Source organism: Chrysemys picta, chromosome 9, assembly GCF_011386835.1.
Source record: "Chrysemys picta bellii isolate R12L10 chromosome 9, ASM1138683v2, whole genome shotgun sequence".
NCBI classification, from domain to species: domain Eukaryota; kingdom Metazoa; phylum Chordata; order Testudines; family Emydidae; genus Chrysemys; species Chrysemys picta.
In genome coordinates, this window is record NC_088799.1 from 33,116,859 (window position 1) to 33,138,881 (window position 22,023).

At 40.7% G+C, this 22,023-nt stretch overlaps 1 protein-coding gene across 6 annotated transcripts in view; it reads right to left on the reverse strand.

Moving 5' to 3' along the window:
- The window catches only part of RASA2 (RAS p21 protein activator 2), a 95,840-nt gene that overhangs the window by 6,451 nt on the left and 67,366 nt on the right, over window positions 1-22,023 (reverse strand). For 5 of the 6 annotated variants that reach the window (XR_006175238.2, XR_010590643.1, XR_010590644.1 and 2 more), the window contains 10 exons: window positions 21,367-21,515; window positions 19,054-19,168; window positions 18,349-18,423; window positions 17,448-17,571; window positions 14,488-14,594; window positions 12,057-12,143; window positions 11,889-11,966; window positions 5,038-5,111; window positions 3,037-3,143; window positions 485-567 (listed from right to left, as the gene is read on the reverse strand). Coding sequence is in view for 2 of the 6 variants with exons in the window: in XM_005282616.5 (XP_005282673.1) it covers window positions 485-567; window positions 3,037-3,143; window positions 5,038-5,111; window positions 11,889-11,966; window positions 12,057-12,143; window positions 14,488-14,594; window positions 17,448-17,571; window positions 18,349-18,423; window positions 19,054-19,168; window positions 21,367-21,515 (999 nt within the window). In the remaining 4 variants the exon portion in view is untranslated. The remainder of the gene's footprint in view (window positions 1-484; window positions 568-3,036; window positions 3,144-5,037; window positions 5,112-11,888; window positions 11,967-12,056; window positions 12,144-14,487; window positions 14,595-17,447; window positions 17,572-18,348; window positions 18,424-19,053; window positions 19,169-21,366; window positions 21,516-22,023) is intronic. The other variant, XR_010590642.1, reaches the window with a different exon arrangement.

A 22,023-nucleotide genomic window follows, 5' to 3' on the forward strand; every position in this document is an offset into this window, starting at 1 on the left:
CCCTTGCTACACCACTTCCTGATACCAGGAAGCACTGCTAAAAAAGGTAAAGAACCAGCTGCCTTGACCCAGTGGCCCCTAGTGCTCAGACAGCTGCTCCCCATCTTTGAGCAGCACTTCTTTGGAGCAGAGCAACATGTGGATGAGGAGGGAAGGGGAGATGTAAATCCCCCTATTTCCTTCAGCATCACCTCACAGCGGCAGCAACATAATTTCTTCACAAATTAAAGGCATCAGAACCCTCCAGAGCCCCCTTCTCCATCACCCCTGCTCAAAGAACACCTATGGTTTCATGACCCCAGAGGATTGTGGGATTGAAGTAATGGCAAAAAATGTTGGTTTGGGGACCCAGGGCAGAAAAAAATTGAGAATTTAATTCTAAAGTGATGAGGGATTATTTTATGAAGTTATCACCAGTAGTCATTTCTTCAAGAACTTCTCAGGAATTATGAATCTATTATTTCAAAAGCTACATCTGACTCACATTTTTCCTATTGAAGGCGCTCTCCTCAAGCTTCTCCACAGTGAGGATGTTTTTGATTGGAATGTTGTAAATTGGTTCTTTGTCTGCATAAATTTGTGAATGGATAACAAGAATGAATCAGACTACAAATCATTTCCTGGGATCAGCGCATTGATATTAGAAGTTGAGATTTCACAGATATGCATCCACATTGTTGACAAAGGACAAACTAATCAAAAGGTTTAACACTAGTGATATGAGAATAAAGGGCTCAGAAATGAGGCACAAAAAACACATTATGGACAGGTGAAAGACATTTGTTTCTCACTCATTTGTTTGTAGTGTTGCATAAATTAAACAATACTTGTTCAACCTGCTTCTTAGGTATGTTCACTGTTCTTTTATTGAAGTGAGAAGTTGAATTGTGATTAACAGACCAAATCTCATCAGTTGCCATTATGCAACAGACGAATGGCAGAGAGAAAGCCTTCCTGTGTAGGAAATCAAGACTTTACTGTATCACCTCCTTTTGAAATCCAACACTTCTAATGGGTCAAAATGTGTGTTAGTTAAATTAGCATGCATACACACACTGTGTGAAGACAATGAGTGAAAGAAGATTCAGGATAAGCAAGCTAGAAACACTAAGACTAGGAAAGCAGTTCCTCCACTTGATGGGCAAAGTGTCAATAATCAGGAAAATACTGATGAGATCCTTACCCTTGTGTATTGTGAATGAGTAGCAAAGAACATAGGAAGAGAAAAATATGAAAGCTAGCTCTTAGCTGTGGTATCATGTATGAACTCCTAATTCATGTTGCTTATATAGCTTTCGTCAGGCAACACTAAGAATGTAATGGGTACAGTTAACTATTCAGAACATATAAATGCCTATTCATGGGCCATTGGTTAGCATCAAGAGAAACCTGTTTGTTACTCATAACTGACAATTATAGTCATGTCTGTCAATGTGTCTCTAAGTGCTCCTCCAAAATGTATATAGGTCACAGTTCTGTCACCTGTAGACCACTTCCTTCACAGTATCACACAGGTAACAGTATCTTCTTTGATAGATCTGCAGATAGTGTAAAGGCAGAAATCAAGGTTTCATGGTTGATAACAAAAACAGACAGTTTTGATTCCTGAATCAAAATTAGGCTCTGCAGCTCATGAACTGAAGATTCCTGAATTCTGGATTTCTGCTGAACAGATACCTTGATTAAATTGTAAAGACTCTTGATTAAATGGTGAAAACCCTTAAGGACAGTTCTGTGAGATGAAGAAATTGATTGCTCTGTAGACCTTTTTCCACTTGTTATTCTATAAACAAGTAACAGTCTATAAAGTAGTCAAACTAATTTGTGATTAACACAATACATTTTGTGACAAAGTTCCTCCTCTATCTTGGTGGGTCCTGTGCTTATTGGCGGATTTTCCTGCCTCAGAGATTCACCATGTGGGTTGGGGAACAGCCCAGAGCCCTTCCCCTCTGGAAGAGCCCACAGTCCAGATCAATTGGGAGGTTTGGGAGGAACCCGGGCCCGCCCTCTACTCTGGGTTTCCAGCCCAGGGCCCTGTGGACTGCAGCTGTCTATAGTGCCTCCTAGAACAGCTGCATGACAGCTACAATTCCCTGGGCTACTTCCCCATGGCCGCCTCCAAACACCTTCCTTATTCTCACCACAGGACCTTCCTCCTGGTGTCTGATAACGCTTGTGCTCCTTAGAACTCCAGCAGCATACCCTCACCTCTCAGCTCCTTGCACCTCTTGCTCCCAGCTCCTCACACTCCCACCACAAACTGAAGTGAGCTCCTTTTTAAAACCCATGTGCCCTGATTAGCCTGCCTTAGTTGATTCTAGCAGCTTCTTCTTAATTTGCTCCATGTGTCCTAATTAGCCTGCCTGCCTTCACTGGTTCTAGCAGGTTCCTGATTACTCTAGTGCAGCCCCTGCTCTGGTCACTCAGGGAACAGAAAACTACTCATCCAGTGACCAGTATATTTGCCCTCTACCAGACTCCTGTACCCCACTGGTCTGGGTCTGTCACAATTTCCAGGAAACTTTTAGTCACAAGCACACATTTTACTCTAGCTAGAAATGCTTTTAAAATTGTAAAAACACCCCAATGTTCCCTGATAGCTCTGCTGGTTATGGGGAACCCAACAGGGTGGAATTATAGTAGGGTCTGTAGAAGCCCTTCTGCAGGATGGCTAGGAACTAGATCACTGCAGCTTAGATGGGAAGTGTTTGGAATACAGGGTAGAGCAACCCTATATGCAACATGCACCTCTGGGGGGAAAAAGCAAACATATTTGTTGATAAACAAACAAACAAAAAAAAAACAGGATTCAAAATTGGATGCAACCGAGACACATTTCTGAAATCACTTCAGAAAAGGAAATAGCCAAAGATTGAAAATTATTAGTGTTTTGTTATTATTACAATAAATAAGAACATGATCATGTTTAAAGTCACTTAATGGCTGTGACACACACATTTACCATTTCTTAGCACAATTACGTAAGCAGTGTTCAATAAAAATCTAATTGCCGAAAAACAGATTAAGATTTACCTCGTTGTTTGTGATAAGTGAGCTCTCTGCTGGTTAGGCAGAACCATCGTTTCTTGAAATTCTTTTTTCCAATCCGAGTTCTTCCCTGAGCTCTTTTATACATTTCACTGTACAGAGAAATCACATTATAAATGCACAAACCTCACATACTAAACAGCTTTGCTTTAAAAACTTAGTTTAAAACTAACTGGAGAGAATGAGCTATTTGTCATGCAATGAAAACACGAAAAATCTAGGTTTAAAGATGACTTTGGTTCACAAAATAGATCTTGAGACTTCCTCTCTTATAGTATCATGAGGTAGCCGTGTTAGTCTGTATCCACAAAAACAACAAGGAGTCCGGTGGCACCTTAAAGACTAACAGATTTATTTGGGCATAAGCTTTCATGGGTAAAAAACCCTCACTTCTTCCTTTCTTATAGTGACTCAGTCAAGAGGTTCTTTAGCAGGTAAGAACTTTGAGCGCGAGACAATCGAAATCCCATCACTTGTTTGAAGCACCAACCCAGGACAGGGGCCTCTTGCATACCTCTGGAGACCTGCATTTTACCAAAATGGTGATGTGTATCCAATTACAAGATTCTCTCTGCTTTCCACCTTTCTCAGAGAATATAGCTTTGTCTAGCTTATGAAACAGATGCAGCTGAACTGATGTTCCACATGGTTCAACGGCAAATGCAGACCAAAACAAATTGCATTCAACACTGCTTTAACTGCACCCTTTGCTGACACTTATTTTCAGCAATGGGTAAACTCCCTAGCATTGAAAAGGCTTGTGAATCAGCATGTTTAGTGACTTGTCTGTTGTAGCGGTCCTCTTCCTCATTTCTATTCAGTATGTTTTGGGAACAAGCATTGTTCTCCCCCATGTTTTGGCAGGGTAAAAGGTACACAATTTGCCACATTAAATAAGGGCAGGTCTTCACTACGGGGTGTGTGTGTGTGTTTGATTTAAGATACACAAATTCAGCTACGCGAATAGCGTAGCTGAATTCGACCTATCTGAGCCGACTTACCCCACTGTGAGGACGGCGGCAAAATCGACCTCCGCGGCTCCCGTCGACGGCTCTTACTCCCACCTCCGCTGGTGGAGTAAGAGCGTCGATTCGGGGATCGATTGTTGCGTCCCGACGAGACGCGATAATTCGATCCCCGAGAGATCGATTTCTACCCGCTGATTCAGGCGGGTAGTGTAGACCTAGCCTAAGTTTGGCAATTTAACTCTCAGACTGAGGAAGAAGCATGTGCCAGAAGTTATTGTTCCGTAGAGGATGATTCCATTGCTAAAAATCCGCTTCCCAGATATAAACTGAATCTTTTTTTTAACCCAGGAACAGCTCGTAAATAGATTAACTCAAGGGTGTTTATGGGCAAACAAAACTTATTTTTTTACTTTACCATTAGCCACCTCTGCCCCACGTTTTTCAAATATTCTATGAGTCATTAAGAATGAAACTTTCATATGCTCTCTAATTATGGGGAAGGATTTTTCTGCTTTGGTATATTTGGTCTCTCAGAGCTAAAGAGGCAGAGCATGTGAAGTCATTCTAATAGCAGGTTATGGGATTCTGAAATACATTTTAACATTTATTAAATCTGCCACTGAGAGGGCATGGATTACATTCCTTCAGAAATACAGAGAGAGACTGAAAACATTAAGAAAAAAGATAAGCTTCCTAAAATACGTAAGGTGAGTTATAAAAATTTCACAAGAGCTGTTAATTAATTCTACAAACTACATATCGCTGATGTATATAGTGTATACACTAATGGAGTATTTTCACAAATTTCATAAATAATATAATCAATGCAACATGTCAACAAATGTTTTCTAATTATTGCTCATTTTATAAAGTAATTTGCTGTAATTAAATAGGGGTAAAATTCATACATATTTTCCATGTATAAATAATACAAAATGGACATGCATAATGTCCTTGCTTTGAGATCATGTCTTTACTAAACATTTGTGCAACGGACAGTACTTTACACTTCTATTACCCTTCTTTTAGATGTACTGGTTCACTCATGCCACTGGGCTCTTTACTTTCAGTAGATGACACTTCATCTAAAAACTAAAGATAACAAGGAGAATAGGTTATGTTTGGAAAGAAAAAAAAGTTGCCCAAATCCATAGTGTTTCTCATAAAAACACAATTTTTTGCAGTACACAAATATTTCGGTAAATAGAGTGTAATTAGGGGTAAATTGTATGGAATTCAGTTTTAAAAGGTCAGTAACATGAAAACAAATTTATGAAGAGTACATTAGAAATTTCTCAACTACACACAAGATTTCCAAAAGCCCATAGGAGCTGCTAGTTGCTCAGTACTTTTTAAAAAGTTAGGACACTTATTAAGTTAGGACCTTAATTTTAGGCTCATTTTTAACATCTTGGCCGATGTGTATATGTAATATACAAATATATAAAAAAGTTAAATGGCAAAAAACTGTTAACGCAAAGTTAAAGTTGACAGGTGCTAGCCTGTGCCTTTCAGAATGTCGAGCTCAACAAAACTCAAATTTCTGAAAAGCAGGAAACAGAGTAAGGTAAATGCCTACGCAATCTTAACTCAGACTCTGGAACTGGCAATAGCCTCTGGGAATTATCTGCATGCACTCCAGTGGCAGTCACTGCTTTAGGTGCAGCTGTACTGAATGGTGGAGGAATAAATTAGAACTGCTTTACAAATGTTCTGGATAGGACCTGTGCAAGGACACCGTTGAGGTTGCTTGTGATCTTGTGGAGCAAGCTGTCAGCTTGTCTGGTGGAGAATTGCCTGCCAGATCATAAACACCGATACAGGAAGTTATCCAAGATGAAATTCTTTGAGACGAGATCGGAAGACCTTTTCATTCTGTCCGCTATAGCCATGAACAGTAGAGTGGGTCGCTGAAACCGTTTGGTGCTATGTAAAATGCCAGTGCTTGTCTAACGTCCAATACGTTTAGCAGTTGCTTGTCCCAATTTGCGTGCAGTTTTGGGAAAATACAAGTAAGTAAACTGATTGGCTGATGTGAAAATTTGATACTATTTTAGAGAGAAAGCTTGGCTGAAGGCATAAGTATACCTTATCTAAAAAGAAGATTGTATATGGTGGTTCAGATGTTAGACCACGCAGTTCAGTGAGCTTCCTGGCAAAAGTCATAGCCTTGAATACTGTATGCAGGTCTGGTCAGCCAATCTCAAAAAGGATATTAGAATTGGAAAAGGTACTGAGATGGGCCACTAAAATGATTAAGGGTATGAAACAGCCTCCATATGAGGAGAGATTAAAAAGACTGGGACTTTGTCATCTCTTTTCAAATCTGAAAAGGGGGGATATGATGGACGTCTATAAAATCTTGACTGGTATGGAGAAAGTGAATAAGGAAGTATTATCTACTCCTTCAGATAACACAGTAACCAAGGGTCACCCAATGAAATTAATAGGCAGCAGGTTTAAAACAAACAAAAGGAACTATTTCTTCACACAATGCACAGTCAACCTGTGGAACTCTTTGCCAGAGGATGTTGTGAAGGCCAAGACTAAATAGGGTTCAAAAAAAAAAAAAAAAGAAGTCAATAAGCTCATGGAGGATAGGTCCATCAGTGGCTATTAACCAGGATGGGCAGGGATGCAAAACCATGCTCTGAAGTGTCCCTAGCCCCTGTTTGCCTGATGCTGGGAACAGGTGACAGGGAATGGATCACTTGATGATTACCTGTTCTGTTCATTCCCTTTGAAGCACCTGGCATTGGCCACTGTTGGAAGACAGGACACTGGGCTAGATGGACCATCAGTCTAACCCAGTATGGCTGTTCTTATGTTCTTTGTCAGCAGGGGTGGCCTTTGGGTGTTGCTGTCTGAACTTTCTGTGGCTGCTTGGACAAATAGGGAGTTTGGGGCAGGGTGGAAGAACTCGGTTCCCTTAGCGGGGAGAAAGTACTGCTTTTCTGCCCTCTTAGAGGTAGGGGCACAAGTGGCTGGTGTTTATCATACAGTTCTTGCTGGTTCTAATATGGCCTTGTTGACTGGGAGTGCTATTTGGCTAGACCACAAAGGCTGTTGAAGAATGTTCAAGAGCTTGTGTTATGAGCCCTGGATCTCCTCTAAGAGGCTCTTCTACTACTCTCAGCAGTAGTTCTTGGAACGGTATGTGGTTATCCAGAGAAGTCACATCAGGCAAGGAAGATGAAATACCTTTAGGTCCAGTGGTACTGATGGATCTGGTTAGTCTTCCTCTTCCACTGTAGGTTCAGGAATCTCCAGTTGGTCCCTGGACAGAGAGAGGTACTAGGATTCCCTATGGGATACACAGACTCTATGTGCCATGTGTACAGGTCCCATGGTCCCTAGTAAGGCCAAAATGATCCATTGAAAGAAGGGTGTGGTGGTCCTGAGGGATGAGGTCCACAATTAGATCAACAAGGCTGAAAACAGAGGACTCCTGAACTTCTGTCCAGACTGAACTCCCTTTGTGGAGGGGAAGATGGTTCCACTGGAAAGTGTGACTCTGGAAGATGAGAAGTCTGGGTCCAGTTCCATCAGTGGTCTCACTGGTACAGGTACTGGGAAGCCATGGCTAGAAGATGGAATGGGAGATTATCTCCCTGGTGAGGGTAGGTCTGAACAACCGGGAGGGCGGGGGGGAGGGGAAGGCAGATTGTGGGTATGGGAGGATGACAGTGTTTTCTGGGGTGGTGTAGGATTCTGGAGGCCGAGTCTCATTGCCCTGTACCACTGATGTTCGTGTAAAGGAACTCTTAGTAGTTGGTGGTTCCTTCTGGGGCTGTGGTGGTACTGCCGGCGATGTCCCCTTCGACTGTGTTATCATTGGTAATGATGGTTTAGGGTCCTTTGACACTCAGTGTTTTGTTTTGATTGCTATCGAGGTCCATGTTGAAGAGCATTGCTCCAATGAGCCTTTTGATCATGGTCATGAAGATCTGCCCAAACTGTAGAGGGGGATCCATTCTCTAAGGTCTAGGAGGGGCTCTGCTCTTATGTTTCATGAGAAGGGCTAGGTGACAGTGTCCTTTATTCAAGCCATTTCCATGTCTGAGTAAGGCATTGAACTAGAAGGCACACTCCTCGATGTCTCAGGTCCACGTACGGGAGAATTACCGCAGGGTTGATTCAACTGAAGCCTCATGGCACCTTCTGTCAGGTGTTTCCAAAGTTAAGAGTTCTCGTGCCTGCCACGTTCAACTAGCAAGGAGAGGCAGATACTGTACTTAGCAGAGATAGGAGTTTCTCCACGGCAGCAGAGGCAGCACTGCTGATCATCCTTGAATGAAGAGGAGTGGGGGCTGGGGATGCAACCCAGAAGGCTGGACATGATTTAAGTCCCGCATTGAGGTATTGGAGGATTCCCCGGGGCGGGGAATTTTAACTAAACTATGAAAAAACTAACAGGATAAAACTTTTAAATATGTCACAGGCAAGAATGTAGAAGATGATCAGTTCCAGACACTAGAAGAGTCTGACTCAGGCCACGCGGTAAGAAGGAACTGAAGAGACATCAGTGCACGCTGCCCCTTATACCTCAGTAGGGAGCACGAGCAGAGCATCTACATAGGTGTGGACAAGCAGACCCACTTGCTAGAACTCTCCTGTTTCAGCCTTGGTGCAACACACACATGGAGACCAGAATTCAAACAACTTCTTGAGGTTGCAGTCTACATAATTTCAATACAGTATTGTGCATGTTGCATCAGTAGCAGGACACTGGGGTCTTCTTGCCATGGGTGAGGAGGGATATGACAGCAGTCTGTGGATTTAATGATAGGTAATGGGAAAATATAGCTTAGGTGTTGTCTTGTGTGGAAGTATGAAGGGGCTGTAAAAGGATGTAAAGTGGTTAAATTTTATAAATGTAATATTCTATCAGGGTAGTCGGCTCAGTGTTTGATCATAGGGCAAGCACAGGCAGTGGAGAGAGAGAGAGCGAGCGCGAGCATGTGCAATGGGTGTATTGGGGTGCTGCTCAAAGAGGGCAGAGTTAAGGCGGCGTAGGCATTTACCATAACTTGGTACTTTCGGGTTTTCCAGAGTATGAGTCTTGCTGAACTCTATGTTCTGGAGGGGCACAAGCTCTCCCTGGAGCAAGCTTAACTTTGTTCTAAAGTTTTTTGCCTTTTAATTTCCTAGTTTTTTAAAACAGAAATTTTTTTTGTTGGTAGAGGTTAGTGGTCATTTAGACAGTTGTAGTTCTCATTTGGGTTTGTAATTGATATGCTACTGTGGCTACTTAATAATCAGAAGACCTAGCTGTTATATAGTGCTTTTTATCAGTAGATCTCAAAGACCTACATGTCATTATCTCCATTTTACAGATGGGAAACCAAAGCTCAGAGAGAGATTAAGTGACTTGCCCAAGGTCACTCAGTGGGTCAGTGGCAGAGCTGGGAACAGTCCCAATCCAATGGTCTTTCCACACAGTTATGTGATTCCTAAATTCTCCTCTCCTCCCACTTCTGTATATTTTGCTATAGTGAAATGGGGATAATGATCATGCTTTGAAAAACAAAAAAACAGAAACACACCCTTGATAGAACCATTTCCCCCCCAAATCTTTATAGTTCATTCTCCGATTTCTACCCCACGTGAATTTCAAACTTCAAAGTTGCTAGAATCTATGAATTTAAGGAAAGGCTGTTTTTTCCCCAGCAGGCTGTACCTTGACAACCCCTTGCTCAAATGACCCGACATTTGGATCACTAATTCCCACAAGGCATAGCAAATGTCAAGACAATCTGTCTAAGCAGGCAGATTTTAGAGCACTTAGAAGAGCTGTCGTTTAAACAGGAATGGCTTCCAAACCTTTGCTATTCCAGAACTGGCGCTCCATTACAATACTGCATGACATTACAGAGAGAATGGAAGGGAGGAGTTCTACACATCCATCAACAGTATAGCAGGCTCAGCAATTAAACAGCCAGTTCATCTCAATGAGATTCTCTGGAGAGAGAATACTTACTGGAGATAAGGTACAGCCTGAAACAACAGCTCTGAGGTGTGTGAACTTCCTGTCCCCCATGCTGGAGAGTTTCTGATGTGTGTCAAGCACACCTGCTCTCAGCTCCTCACCCCAGTGTCAGTAGTGTGTTCCTGGCACATGCTTTAAGCATGGCTGTTCTAAGGTCCCCACCTAGAAGGACAGGGCTTCACATATGGGGGTGGGGAGAGGGGCTCAGACACCCCCAAAAGGCAAGCTCCCCCAAAACCTGGGTCAGATGAGGGGGGAGGCCACGGGCTGGGGAGATCATATGTCCATAGATGGTCAGGGGCTTTCAGATCTTGGCACACATACTGGGAGCAGGGAGGGAGAGAGGCTCAGACACCCCCATCTGTGACTCACATGGGTGGGGGGGGGGGGGGGAGAAGAGACGGCAGAGAAGAGGGAGGGTCACACCCCTCTAGATGGGCTGGGGGAACACATACTTGGGAGGGGAATATGGGATGACAGGTGTCTCTGGCCCCTATTCTCCCTAGTCCTCTTTCCAGTGTCTCATCCCTCTCCTTCCACTCTCCTTAGTTCCCATCACCTGATTCCCCCTACCCCCTCTCCCCTTATTCCTACCTACTCTTCCATGCCTTATCACCTCCCCTCCCAGCAAGCAATTGCTTGTGTAGTTTATTCTCCTTTCAAAAAAATTTAAGCCTCTTCTGACTATTCCGCTGTATTCGGAATACATTTTTCCAAAATAAAAATAAAACAACACTTTGATAGAGGCAGATTGGAGCAATATGCCTGCTTTTTTTAAACTTCAGATTTTTACCCCAAATTGGATTCAAACTCTCAGTTCCTGGGGTGGTGCTTGGACTCAATGACCATAACATATTCTTAGAGCCACTCATGAACCTGTGGTGTAGATATAGTTTCCCAGATAGGCTCTCTGCACATGCACAGTGTAATCTATTAGGTGCACAAATAGGTGAGTGTGCCTTACCATGCCTAACTGGAGAAGCAACCCCTTTTTTAAAATAGTGTTTTCATGTGATTTCCCTCAAAGGACTGTTGGGTGCCAGGCACTTTGATAGGGGTACACTAGAGTATCTGAGGTGATGATCTGAGCCTTAGTTTGATCTCTGTCCATGAGCAAAAACCACCACTGCCAGAAATTACCATTGCTTCAAGAAAAGCGTTGTTTCCCTCCCCTCTGCCCCCCGGCTTGTATCTCAGTAACCCCTTGGTCAAACAGCCCCGTATTTGGATCACTAACCATACCCTGTGTCCACATGGAGGCATACTGAATTTCAAACCAATCTGATGAAAGCTCGACTGTTCTAAGTGCTCTAACATCCATAAAGTTCAGAGCTGCTCCTCATTTAACTATAGCAAAGAGGCAAACATCTATGTATTGAGTAGAGATGTATTTTTATATCTAGTGTTTTCAGTAATAAGACCATTCATAACAAGCCTCTGGATGAAGTAATATCAATATAATAGCTTAAGATATATACCCTATTAGACTACATCCATTCAGAGATCATCCAGAGATATTTAAGAAGCTAAGATCTTTAAGCTTAAATTCAATACAATTTTCATATATAAACATTCTATAATCTACTTATCTAAATTTTAGATATCTAAAATCTAAACATATTTTATATTGTTCAAGCCTCAGCTTAGTCATTTCCAGCCAAGATGGCAAGCTGGATTATAGCTCCAAAAATTTGCTTCAGCAGTTTTTTCACATCTATGGTTTATTAAAAACAGATTGCACATAAGAATATTTTGATTTCTAAAAAAAAAAAAAAAAAAGAGAATTGCAAGGAAACATCTTAAATCATAGGCATTTTATTAAGTCTGGCCTGCTCTCAAAGGCATTAAAAAGAGCCAAATATTGTTTACATAGTAGGTACCTTTTGAACAGCTTCTGTAAACTTTTCTTCTTGAAACATTTTGAAAAATTCACACATAAATGTCTCCTTGAAACTTGACTAAAAGAGAAGATATAAGCGTATAAATTGATGTCTAACAAGAAGATCTGTGAAACAAATACATCAATGTAAGAACGTTAATATACTTACAAGCTTGCTTTTGGACAAACTTCCCCAGCTCCCCAAAGTTTGGATGGTTTTTGATATAAGAGTTAACGTTCTAGAAGTTTGTGCATCCTAAAATAAATAATTTTAGGAAACAAATTGAAGAGTCCCTTTACATTTTTAGGCAACTCAATTACAAAACCTGGATTTCAAAATAGGGATTTGGCAAGACGGCTATCTTACTTGATTTGTCACACTACATTACTTTCTAGCTGGAAATAAATTCTCGTGAGAAAATTTAAACATCTTATATACAGGTTCATGCATTGCTCCCATCACTGTAGTATCTGAGTGCCTTCCAGTAGTGCATTAAACTAACAACTTGCCAGGTGTTATTCTTCATTCTAATCCTCTCCCAAAGAGAACTATGTGTGCAAAATAACATTTTGTTTTGGTAGGATTTTTTTCTGAATGTTTCAATGTTTGTTGGTTTTTGGGATTTTTGCCATTTTTTTCTTTTCTCCCCCCAACATACTGGTGGGAAAATGGGTATTTCCCCTAGAAAATTTCAACTTTTTGTTGAAAAATTCAAAACATACAGGTTTTTTTTACATAGAAAAATTTTTCTTTTTGTTTGTGGTAAAAATGGAATTTTCCACAGAAAGCCAAAAAAGTTTAGTTCAAACCCCAATTTTCTGTTGAAAAATGGTTTAGATAGAAAGTTTTCAACCAGCGCTAGTAAAAAGCTAACACAGCTTTACAACACTGTTTGGTATTTCTGAGAAAATGGCAGGAGCAGGGCAAGGGCACACTGCAGCTGCTGCCGTGCCAACCCCAAATGCAGGAGGGTAGTGGTGGTGCTGACTCAGGTTCGGTGTTGGGTCAGTTTGGAAAACTACTCAACCGTCTCAGGCTTGGGTCCAGCTAGGTCGGAGCAGACCTCTATTGTAGTAGGCCTGGGAAAAGGCCAACTCCAGGCAGATGGGAGTGGAGACAGACTATGACCAAGGATCCACCCAGGGAAGAACCAGACTGGGGAAAGGACTTCATGGAGAAAGCCCTGGGGGTCAGCAGCTCATGTAGGAGCTGGGCCTCCAGGGAGAAAGTCTAGAGGATCAACACTCTGCGAGGCAGCAGGTAGATGGGTAGCCAAGGAGGGGCAAAAGGCCATTTTGTTTCATGTTTTCTTTGGACTAGAGAATTCTACTTTACATAGCCTCCCCACACAGGCCTATTGCTGGGACTAAGAGGGAAACAGAGGTGGCATCAATGCTGCACCGTGCCACAGTAGCCAACAAGAAGTTGGGTAGGTTGTCACAACACACACACACACACACACACACACACACACACACACTTGAATATTTACATGCGATTTTTCTTAATGGCTTGTCACGTGCACACTGCTATTATTCTGTCTTCCAAATAAATATTTAACCAATTTGACTATTTACTGATTTCCAGCTTGCACATTTTAACATACGAGTCCAACTGTGGCCTTGGGAAATCTACTTTCTTTGCCCCTTTACAACTCCAAGTATTAATTCTATTGCTGGGTCTTTATAACACACAGGATTCATTTACTGTCACTTTGCCTCTCTCTGCATAATGTCTTTGGACTAATGGCTAAATTTATTTAAGTAGATTTTTCTTTTGCAAACACCAAGTGCATGGATAATATATGTACGAAATTATTAAATATCAATTAGTCTCGGGGGAGATTTCAAAAAGTTATGTTCTCCTTTATATGTAAGCAGTAATTCAATAGCTTATTCCTATGCTTTGACATTTTCCAATGTAAAATTTAGACTAAATATTGATGTACAAAAATTCAGATGGGTATGTTCCATATTACAATTATAATATGGTTACCAGATTACATGGATGGAATATGTACAATTTTTGCCATTATGTTGAACATCTGGCAATACAGGAGAATAAGTAAAATCCACATGAGTGCATAAATCAGAGCTACCCAATACCATCACAGAAAGCATTTCTTCCTGCAACTTCTATTTGAGAAACTGGGGAGAGGAGGGAGATTTTCAAAGGCACAAATGACATTTAGAAGCCTAACTCCATACAGGGAAAAGAGAGAGAGTGTGTGTGTGTGATAGAGGTTCATAACTGCCATTTCTGCCTTTGAAAAAAAAAAGTATCCCCTTAAGATTTCATCTCCACAGAGAGCAGCACCTTCCTCTAATACACCCCGAAACATATGCTCCATTAAAAGCAGCTCCATCCCATTTAAGAGCTCCCACTATAAATTATTAGCCAATGCCTCCCACAAAGCCACGGTTTCCTTTAGCCAGGTGTGAAAGGAAAAACCCAACCTAGAGAAAATTAGTATCCTGATTTTCTTTTTGAATTGCAGAGTACAGCCAGTGAGAGAAGCTTATCTCTATACATCTTTCTATCTAAAGAGATCTGCAGATTATGAGTAAAAGTGATACAAAAAACTTTACAAAAAACTTACTGGATGATGAGGTCGTAAATGAAAAGTATGAGGTGAGACTACAGCGACAGCAAAGAAACGAAGAAACACAAAGCTGCTCACTGCAGAATACTGTACATGAGGGTCATCTGCAGAGAAAAACCATGAAATGTAACAAACTAAGCTTAACAAGGAAATAGTGAAGACAGTCAAAATAAAAACTGTAGGGAGACAGCATCAATAGGGAAGAGAACTATTTTTCTATAGAACAGAACTAATGAGGCGCATGAAATGAAAAAGTAGCAATGATGAGCAGAAAATATTCCATTATTGCCAACACCGGCTTAGTTCCACCAGGGTTAGCAACACGGCTGCCACAGATGCTGTCACATACCATATTGATTAGACCCTGCTCTGAGCATGTCTAATTTGCAGAGTTAAAAATGCTTGTGGCAACTGATGACCCATCTACACTAGGGCTAGCATAGTATACTAGTATATTCAGAGTTAAGGTTAAAATTTACCATGTTTGGATTTCTTTTAAGATATGCAAATGTAGTAAGACATCCAAACAACCTTAACCCCTCCCTGTAATATCATATAAACCATGAAGCCATATAATTATGATTATCACATAAAAATTTTCTAGTCTCAGATTAGATAAAACTGATTAAGAGAGAAACTCATTTCTCACTAAGCACCATTTTTTCCTCGTCACCAGTGGGTGGTATCAAGGATGCTTGGTGCCATAACTATTTATTTCCATACCTTAATATGTTTAGATTTAACCTTAATGCTACATTTACAAGTTTTGGGGATATTTACGATCTCTGACGTTTTTACTGTTTTATGCCTAACAGTATAGTGGGACCATGGTATTCACTGAGGGCAGCTTGGTTTCACTGACACTGGGAACGATGTGAGACAGCGGCCATTTTGAAAGTACACCTCTACCTCGATATAACGCTGTCCTTGGGAGCCAAAAAAAAAAAAAAAAAAAAAAAAAAAAAAAAATCTTACTGTGTTATAGGTGAAACCGCGTTATATCGAACTTGCTTTGATCCACCGGAGTGCACAGCCCTCCCCTCCCCCGGAGCACTGCTTTACCACGTTATATCGGGTTATGTTATATCGAGGTACTATCTTAAACTGAGAGCATCTGTGTCCTCAGAGTCTTTGACAATAGCAGGAGAGAACAGCCATTTTGAAAGAGCAGTTCTCCATGGAATTCTCTGTAGAACATTTGTCAGCCTCTGCTGAATAAACAACTTTCAGTTATGAATAATGACACAAATCTCTTTGTTAGGTAAATGGTCTTCACCTGTAGCAATGCAAGAGATGTCACTGATTTTTAACTATACAGGAAGTTCCAATAGCCTGTTTTATTCCAGTATTAAGGTAATTTGGACAGAAAGTGATCTGACACAGGGTGTTAAATTTCTTAACGGATCCATTTTTTTTTTAAAAAGGAAAGTTAATTCACAACCAATTAACCTATTTAAATTCTCAGAAAATTCATTCTGTACTCAAAGAATAAGTACTTTAATTTTAGATAGGATATATTGAATTCTTTATACGTAAAACTATTTGAATCCCTACATTAACCGCAAAATACTCAATACTACCTTAACTATGGAACTGTGTCTGGCACTAATATATGTTGAAGTAGCTGTATTTTACATAGAAGCAAAAGTAAATTTAGCTTCAGCTTTACAGCATGATATGCTTTTTTATGGCAGTTTTTTGACTATTAAAATACTTTCAGTATTGCTTCTGCATTTCTGCAGGTCCCTTGAAGTTTTTATCCACATGTTACTACTGTCTTGCAACACACAGCTCTGCTGCTTTGGTGCATCAAGAAATCAAAGAATCAGAGAGAAAGGTAGGGCTAGAAGGGACCTCCAACAGTCATGCTGAGGCAGAACCAAGTTTATCTAGAACATCCCTGGCAGATGTTTGTCTAACCTGTTCTTTAAAACCTCCAATGAGTGATATTCCACAAACTCCCTTGGTAACCTATTCCAGTGCTTAACTATCCTTATAGTTAAAAAATGCTTTCCTAATATCTAACCAGATTAAGCCCATTACTGCTTCTCCCACCTTCAGTGGACATGGAGAACAATTGATCACCATCCCTTTATAATATCCCTTAAGATATTTGAAGGCTTATCAGGTCCCTCCCCCCCTCTTAAATTTTCTTTTTTCCAAAATTAACATGCCCAGTTTTTTCCTAAACCTTTTATAATTTTTGCTGCTCTTCTCTGAACCCTCTCCAACTTGTCCACATCCTTCTAAAGCCTGGACACAATACTCCAGCTCAGGTGTCACCGATGCCATGCACAGTGGCACAATTAACTTCCACGTCTTACATATGGCACTCCTGTGAATATACCCCAGAATGACATCAGCCTTTTTCAAACTACATCACACTGTTGACTCATATTCAATGTTTGATCCACTATAACCCCCAGATCCTTTTCAGCAGTACTGCTGCCTACCCAGTTAAAGCTCTTGCTGCTGTCCAATATTGTTTTATTACAATATGCCAAGCAGAGAATGTTCGGTTAACAAAATACACTACACAGTCTAGGAAAACCAAGAGCCGTTTACAAAGCCACTAGAGAGAATAAGTGTCAATTTAAAATATTTCACTCTTGGGCCTGGTCCACACTAACCCCCCACTTCGAACTAAGATACGCAACTTCAGCTACGTGAATAATGTAGCTGAAGTCGAAGTACCTTAGTTCGAACTTACGGCGGGTCCAGACACGGCAGGCAGGCTCCCCCGTTGATGCCACGTACTCCTCTCGCCGAGCAGGAGTACCGGCGTCGACGGCAAGCACTTCCGGGATCGATCCCAGAAGATCGATTGCTTACCGCCGGACCCGGAGGTAAGTATAGACCTACCCTTGGTAAACAGCATGTGGAGATCACAAAAGATGCTTAAACGAAAAAAAGTGTTTGTCAATTTCTAATGAAGAGTTTTTTTTAAACACACTTACTTGGAAATCTTTTGGCAGCCAGGTGTCTCAAAGAGTAAAACACATCACACATTAAGGTAGGGCAACTTATACTTGACTGTACAATTGTATTAAATACTTTATCGACATAGTAACGTAGATTTTCCTGAAAGGATAAAAAACAGGTATATTCTTTCAGAATGTTAATGTTTCTGTTAAATACAACAGAGCACTTTTTTATTCCTAGACAACCAACAGCATGGTATATATGACACATTGGCCATTCATAAATACAGGTAACCTCTTCAACTACGTAATTCTAGTACACAACAAGTTGTCACTGTTAAGAGGTAATTTGGTAATCCTCACTGAATTTCAGAATTATAAGGCCACTGGAAAGTGCACTGCTGGTTTTTTGCAATACAGGACAAGGATATATAATGCAAGAACACATTGAACTGCCTTTCTGCAATACAGAGGCCTGGTGCCAAGATGAATAACTTCCCAACAGTCCTCACCAGAAGAGTTATTTAATTCTTTGCTGATGCAATTGCCTTCAGCGGATGTCACCAACTGGTGTGGCTTAATCGTAACACTGGCAAGCGAAGAGTTCACTGAATGAAGCTTTAAGCAAAGTTAACAGCAGAAGCAGTCAATATATCACCTGCTGTACTAAAAAGAATTCAGATGTGAAATTTGAAAGATAGGTAATTGTTGAAATGAAGAGCAACCAATAGGGGGTCCTCTGCTAATGCCACAAACAAAAAATTACAAGACAATACACTTTAGTACTAGTAACAGTGCAGAAACAAGGTCACAAGGGAATAATACCAGTACCAGAAACAGAGCTAAAATGAAACTGATCTTTTATACAGCTGTATCAAACTTAAATACGAATTAGGAAATTCATTAGGGTGGAAACAAAAACTATTAGGACACTTACCTTGTGAACTTCTACATTATCGCCTTCTTTTAATTTGATGGGATCAATTTCACAGGGTTTAGGGGACTCGCATATCTGAAACAATACAAATTAAAGCCTTTTGGTTAATTTTTTTAAGTGACAAAAAGCACAAAGATTAACCTGTTTACTATACCAATTTTTCCAACATATTCAGATATTAAATAAATCAGCTAAAAAACAAGTCCTAGACTTGAAGGGCAAAATAGTAAATAGTGTCTCCATGTTCCAGAAGGAGGGGGCAGCATGCAAGGAGCCTACCCCATTCTCGTGCATATATACAAGGGCCACTCACTGTGCTTTTAGGGCAAAGGACTACTCTGCCATGATGGACCTTCCTATCCCGCTGTGCCCACCAGTAGAATTACTGAACCTGGTTAGAGGGTGGTGCAACAACCATTGCTCTTATTCTGTTCTTGCTGAAATTCTGACTGCCTGGCAGAATGTCTCCAGGAGCGTCTGTGGGGTGTGAAACGATAGGCTTGGACAAGCAACTTAGCCCATAATACTTGGTATATAGATTAAAATATGCTAAAGAACCATAACCTGGCGCACAAGCTACTATAATATTCAAGTACTTAGTATATTTTCTATACAAAAGAGCTGTAGGAAACTACATATTGATGGGAGATGGTGCCACAAGAGTCTCATCATACTACTGCAAATATCTGCAATAAGACCCCATACCTCATCTAGGACTGGCTTTAAAGTAACTTTTAGGTAGTGCTTTCCCACTATTTTCATCATCTCATCTAGACATCGAGTAGCTAAGGTGTTTCCTCTGAAGATTGTGTTTACTTCTCTGTAACAAAAGAGATTAAATCATTTAAACTAAAAAGGCAATACATCTAAGGAACATTAGCATTAAATAGCAGTCATCTCTAATGCTTCTACTACATAAATACATGTTTAGACAGGTGTTAGAAAACATTTAATATATTTAAATCAGAAATTGCCCACTGAGATTAAACATCTGGTTTCCGAGAACATCGAGGGACAGAAAAAGAAGCAATAACTCCCTCCCTCCCCCCCCCCCCACACAATAAAAAACTAGTCCCATTACTGCACTCATTCAAATGATCAACATAATGAAGTTTAAAATGTACAGTTTAGGACACTCTAAAATAAAGAAAGAACTCTATGCAGCTTGTGAGAAAAATGCATTCGGAGAAAATTCCAAAACAATGAACACATAGCTAAAGAATATGCTACTAAAATATAGATTTAGTACTCTTCAGCCAATAAATATTTCACTTAGGGCTGTGCTTTGGATGTAGCTGTTGAATATAAATGCAAACTAGCTATATATTGAGTTGTAAAAGAGGTGTGTCCAGTTTGATAAATCCAACTTAATCTGTTTTAAATTACAATGATCAATTATGATAGAAAAATGAGAATTACACTTTCAAAAGTGTTAATGTTTTAAAATACAGCCAGATTCTTAAAATATAGATAGGGCTTATTAGGATTTGATTTCAAATGATATTTGTTGGTAAACGTCAATTTCAGCTGACACACAAATTGACAAAATAAAATATCATTGGTAGCAGCCTCCCAGCCCCTCACCAAAGCTTGTGCCCATAGGGATTGGTCAGAGAAACCTTCTGCAGCCCTGCTGTCATGGGAGTGGGTCTTTGACAATTGAGCTGCAGAGGGCTCCCTGCACAGCCACAGGGCTGGTAACACCTGAACCCTGCAGGCACAAGGTTGGGGGAAGGTTGCGGTCCTGCAGGGCAGAGCAGAGAATCCCAGCCAGGGCCGCAAGGAGGATGGGCAAGATCCATTCAGCAGCAGGGAGGCCTCCCTGCTCATCCTGCCCTTCGCTCACAGCAGGAATGTGGGAGTTGCCCCTGAACATGAACTGTTCAGCAGCACCCTGTGGCCAGCGGCTCATTATCATCCTTATAATCCTGGCCAGAGATCTCTGCTCTGCAGGACCAGGACTGCAGCCTCCCCTGCATCTTGCGCCCCAGTGTCTTGGGTCCTTTGGTCGTGCAGGGAGCCCCTTGTAGCCCTTCTGTTAGTGTGGAGAACCCCCTACAGGTCTACCATCAGTGCTGCCTTAACCCTAACCCACTTAATTTCCAGCAACTGTAAAAAAAGTTAAAAAGATAACCACTACAAACCATTGAAATTAGAAAAAATAATACAATTTGAATTCTGTCAAGCCTAAATATAGGCCAGATTTTCTCACCCTACACAAAACTGGAATAAGTACACTTTTCAGAGGTGACCTCTGTGGTAATGGAATCTATTCCTTTCCCAGCTTCACAGCACATAACAGCACCTCGGTGGCCACTCCTGTATTCTCTGGGGGGCTAAGCAGTGTCTGTTACTTTATGTCCCCTGTCCTAAAATATGGGTGCAGTGGATTGACCAATGGATATATGTAACTGCATACCAATAGGCCCTATTGTTGATACTCCCTGTGTCAGACCCATGCCACCAAAAGTGGGGGGTTTAAATTTCCATGGTGCAGTTTTCAAGATGCATAGAAGAGTGTGAACTCCACATGCACGTGATCGCTACACTTATTCAACAAAACAGTACCCGTGTTGCTTTTCAGCTCATACAGAAGTAAGATTTGGGCATAAATCTTTGAAAACAGAATCCGAATTGCAGACTAATGACCTATAAAATATACAGAAAATGGCCAAACTGATGTTTAGAAACAAAAAACAAAACAAAACCCATTTGCTGTTGGACACTGTTCTAATATGTCATGTTTAGTTATATAACAGCTAAAAGAAAAAACAACAGCCAAACCAGCCCATCTAAAACAGGGCTCTATGGGAATTCCGATCCTCAGCTAGAGCAGTATTATCAAGTGATGTTACAATGAAATATTCAATGGCAAGTGATTACATATACTCAGAGTTAACTTAAACTAATGAAGAAATGAATAGTGACCATTTATCAAAAATTGGTCATAAAAGGATGTAGAACTCTAAAAATAAAACACCCCATGTTATCATGAAGTTATGGAAAGATGAAACATACTGAGTGTCTTTCAAGTCTAGTTCGGCCACTGCAGTAACAAATGGTACTATCTTTTGATGGTGCAGCAATAGTCTTACAAGAGGCAAAACAGCATCATATTTATCTCGACACACTTCACCCAGAATGTAGGCAGCAGAAGCAGAGACTGGCTGTAACAAAAATAAAGGTGAAACCAAGATGAAAACAGTTTAACATACTACTTATACAGTCTGAACACAACCTGGAAAAGATTAGATCTCAACAAGACTGCAGATACCACCAGTTTTGTAAGAAAACTTAGCACGAGGCCAATTACAAGTCTACAAAATAATCTTATTGAAAATAGATACTATCTGCTCAGAGTGGCTTAAGTACCTTCAAATACTTTGACACCCACTATTAAAAATTCTACATTTATTCATTATAATATTTCTAAAGGGTTAGATTGCGGCTTTGCCACAAGCCCTGAATAAATGGCAGCATATGGTTGCATTGCTCAAGGGTCATATCCAGGTACTTTCATTTTTTTTAGCCCTCATCGCAGTAGCATCTGAGCATTTCACAATCATTAATGGATTTTATCCTCACAACACCCCTATAAGGCAGAGAAGTGCTATTCCCATTTTACAGATAGAGAACGGAGGCACAAGTTAGATTAAGTGATTTGCCCAGGATCAC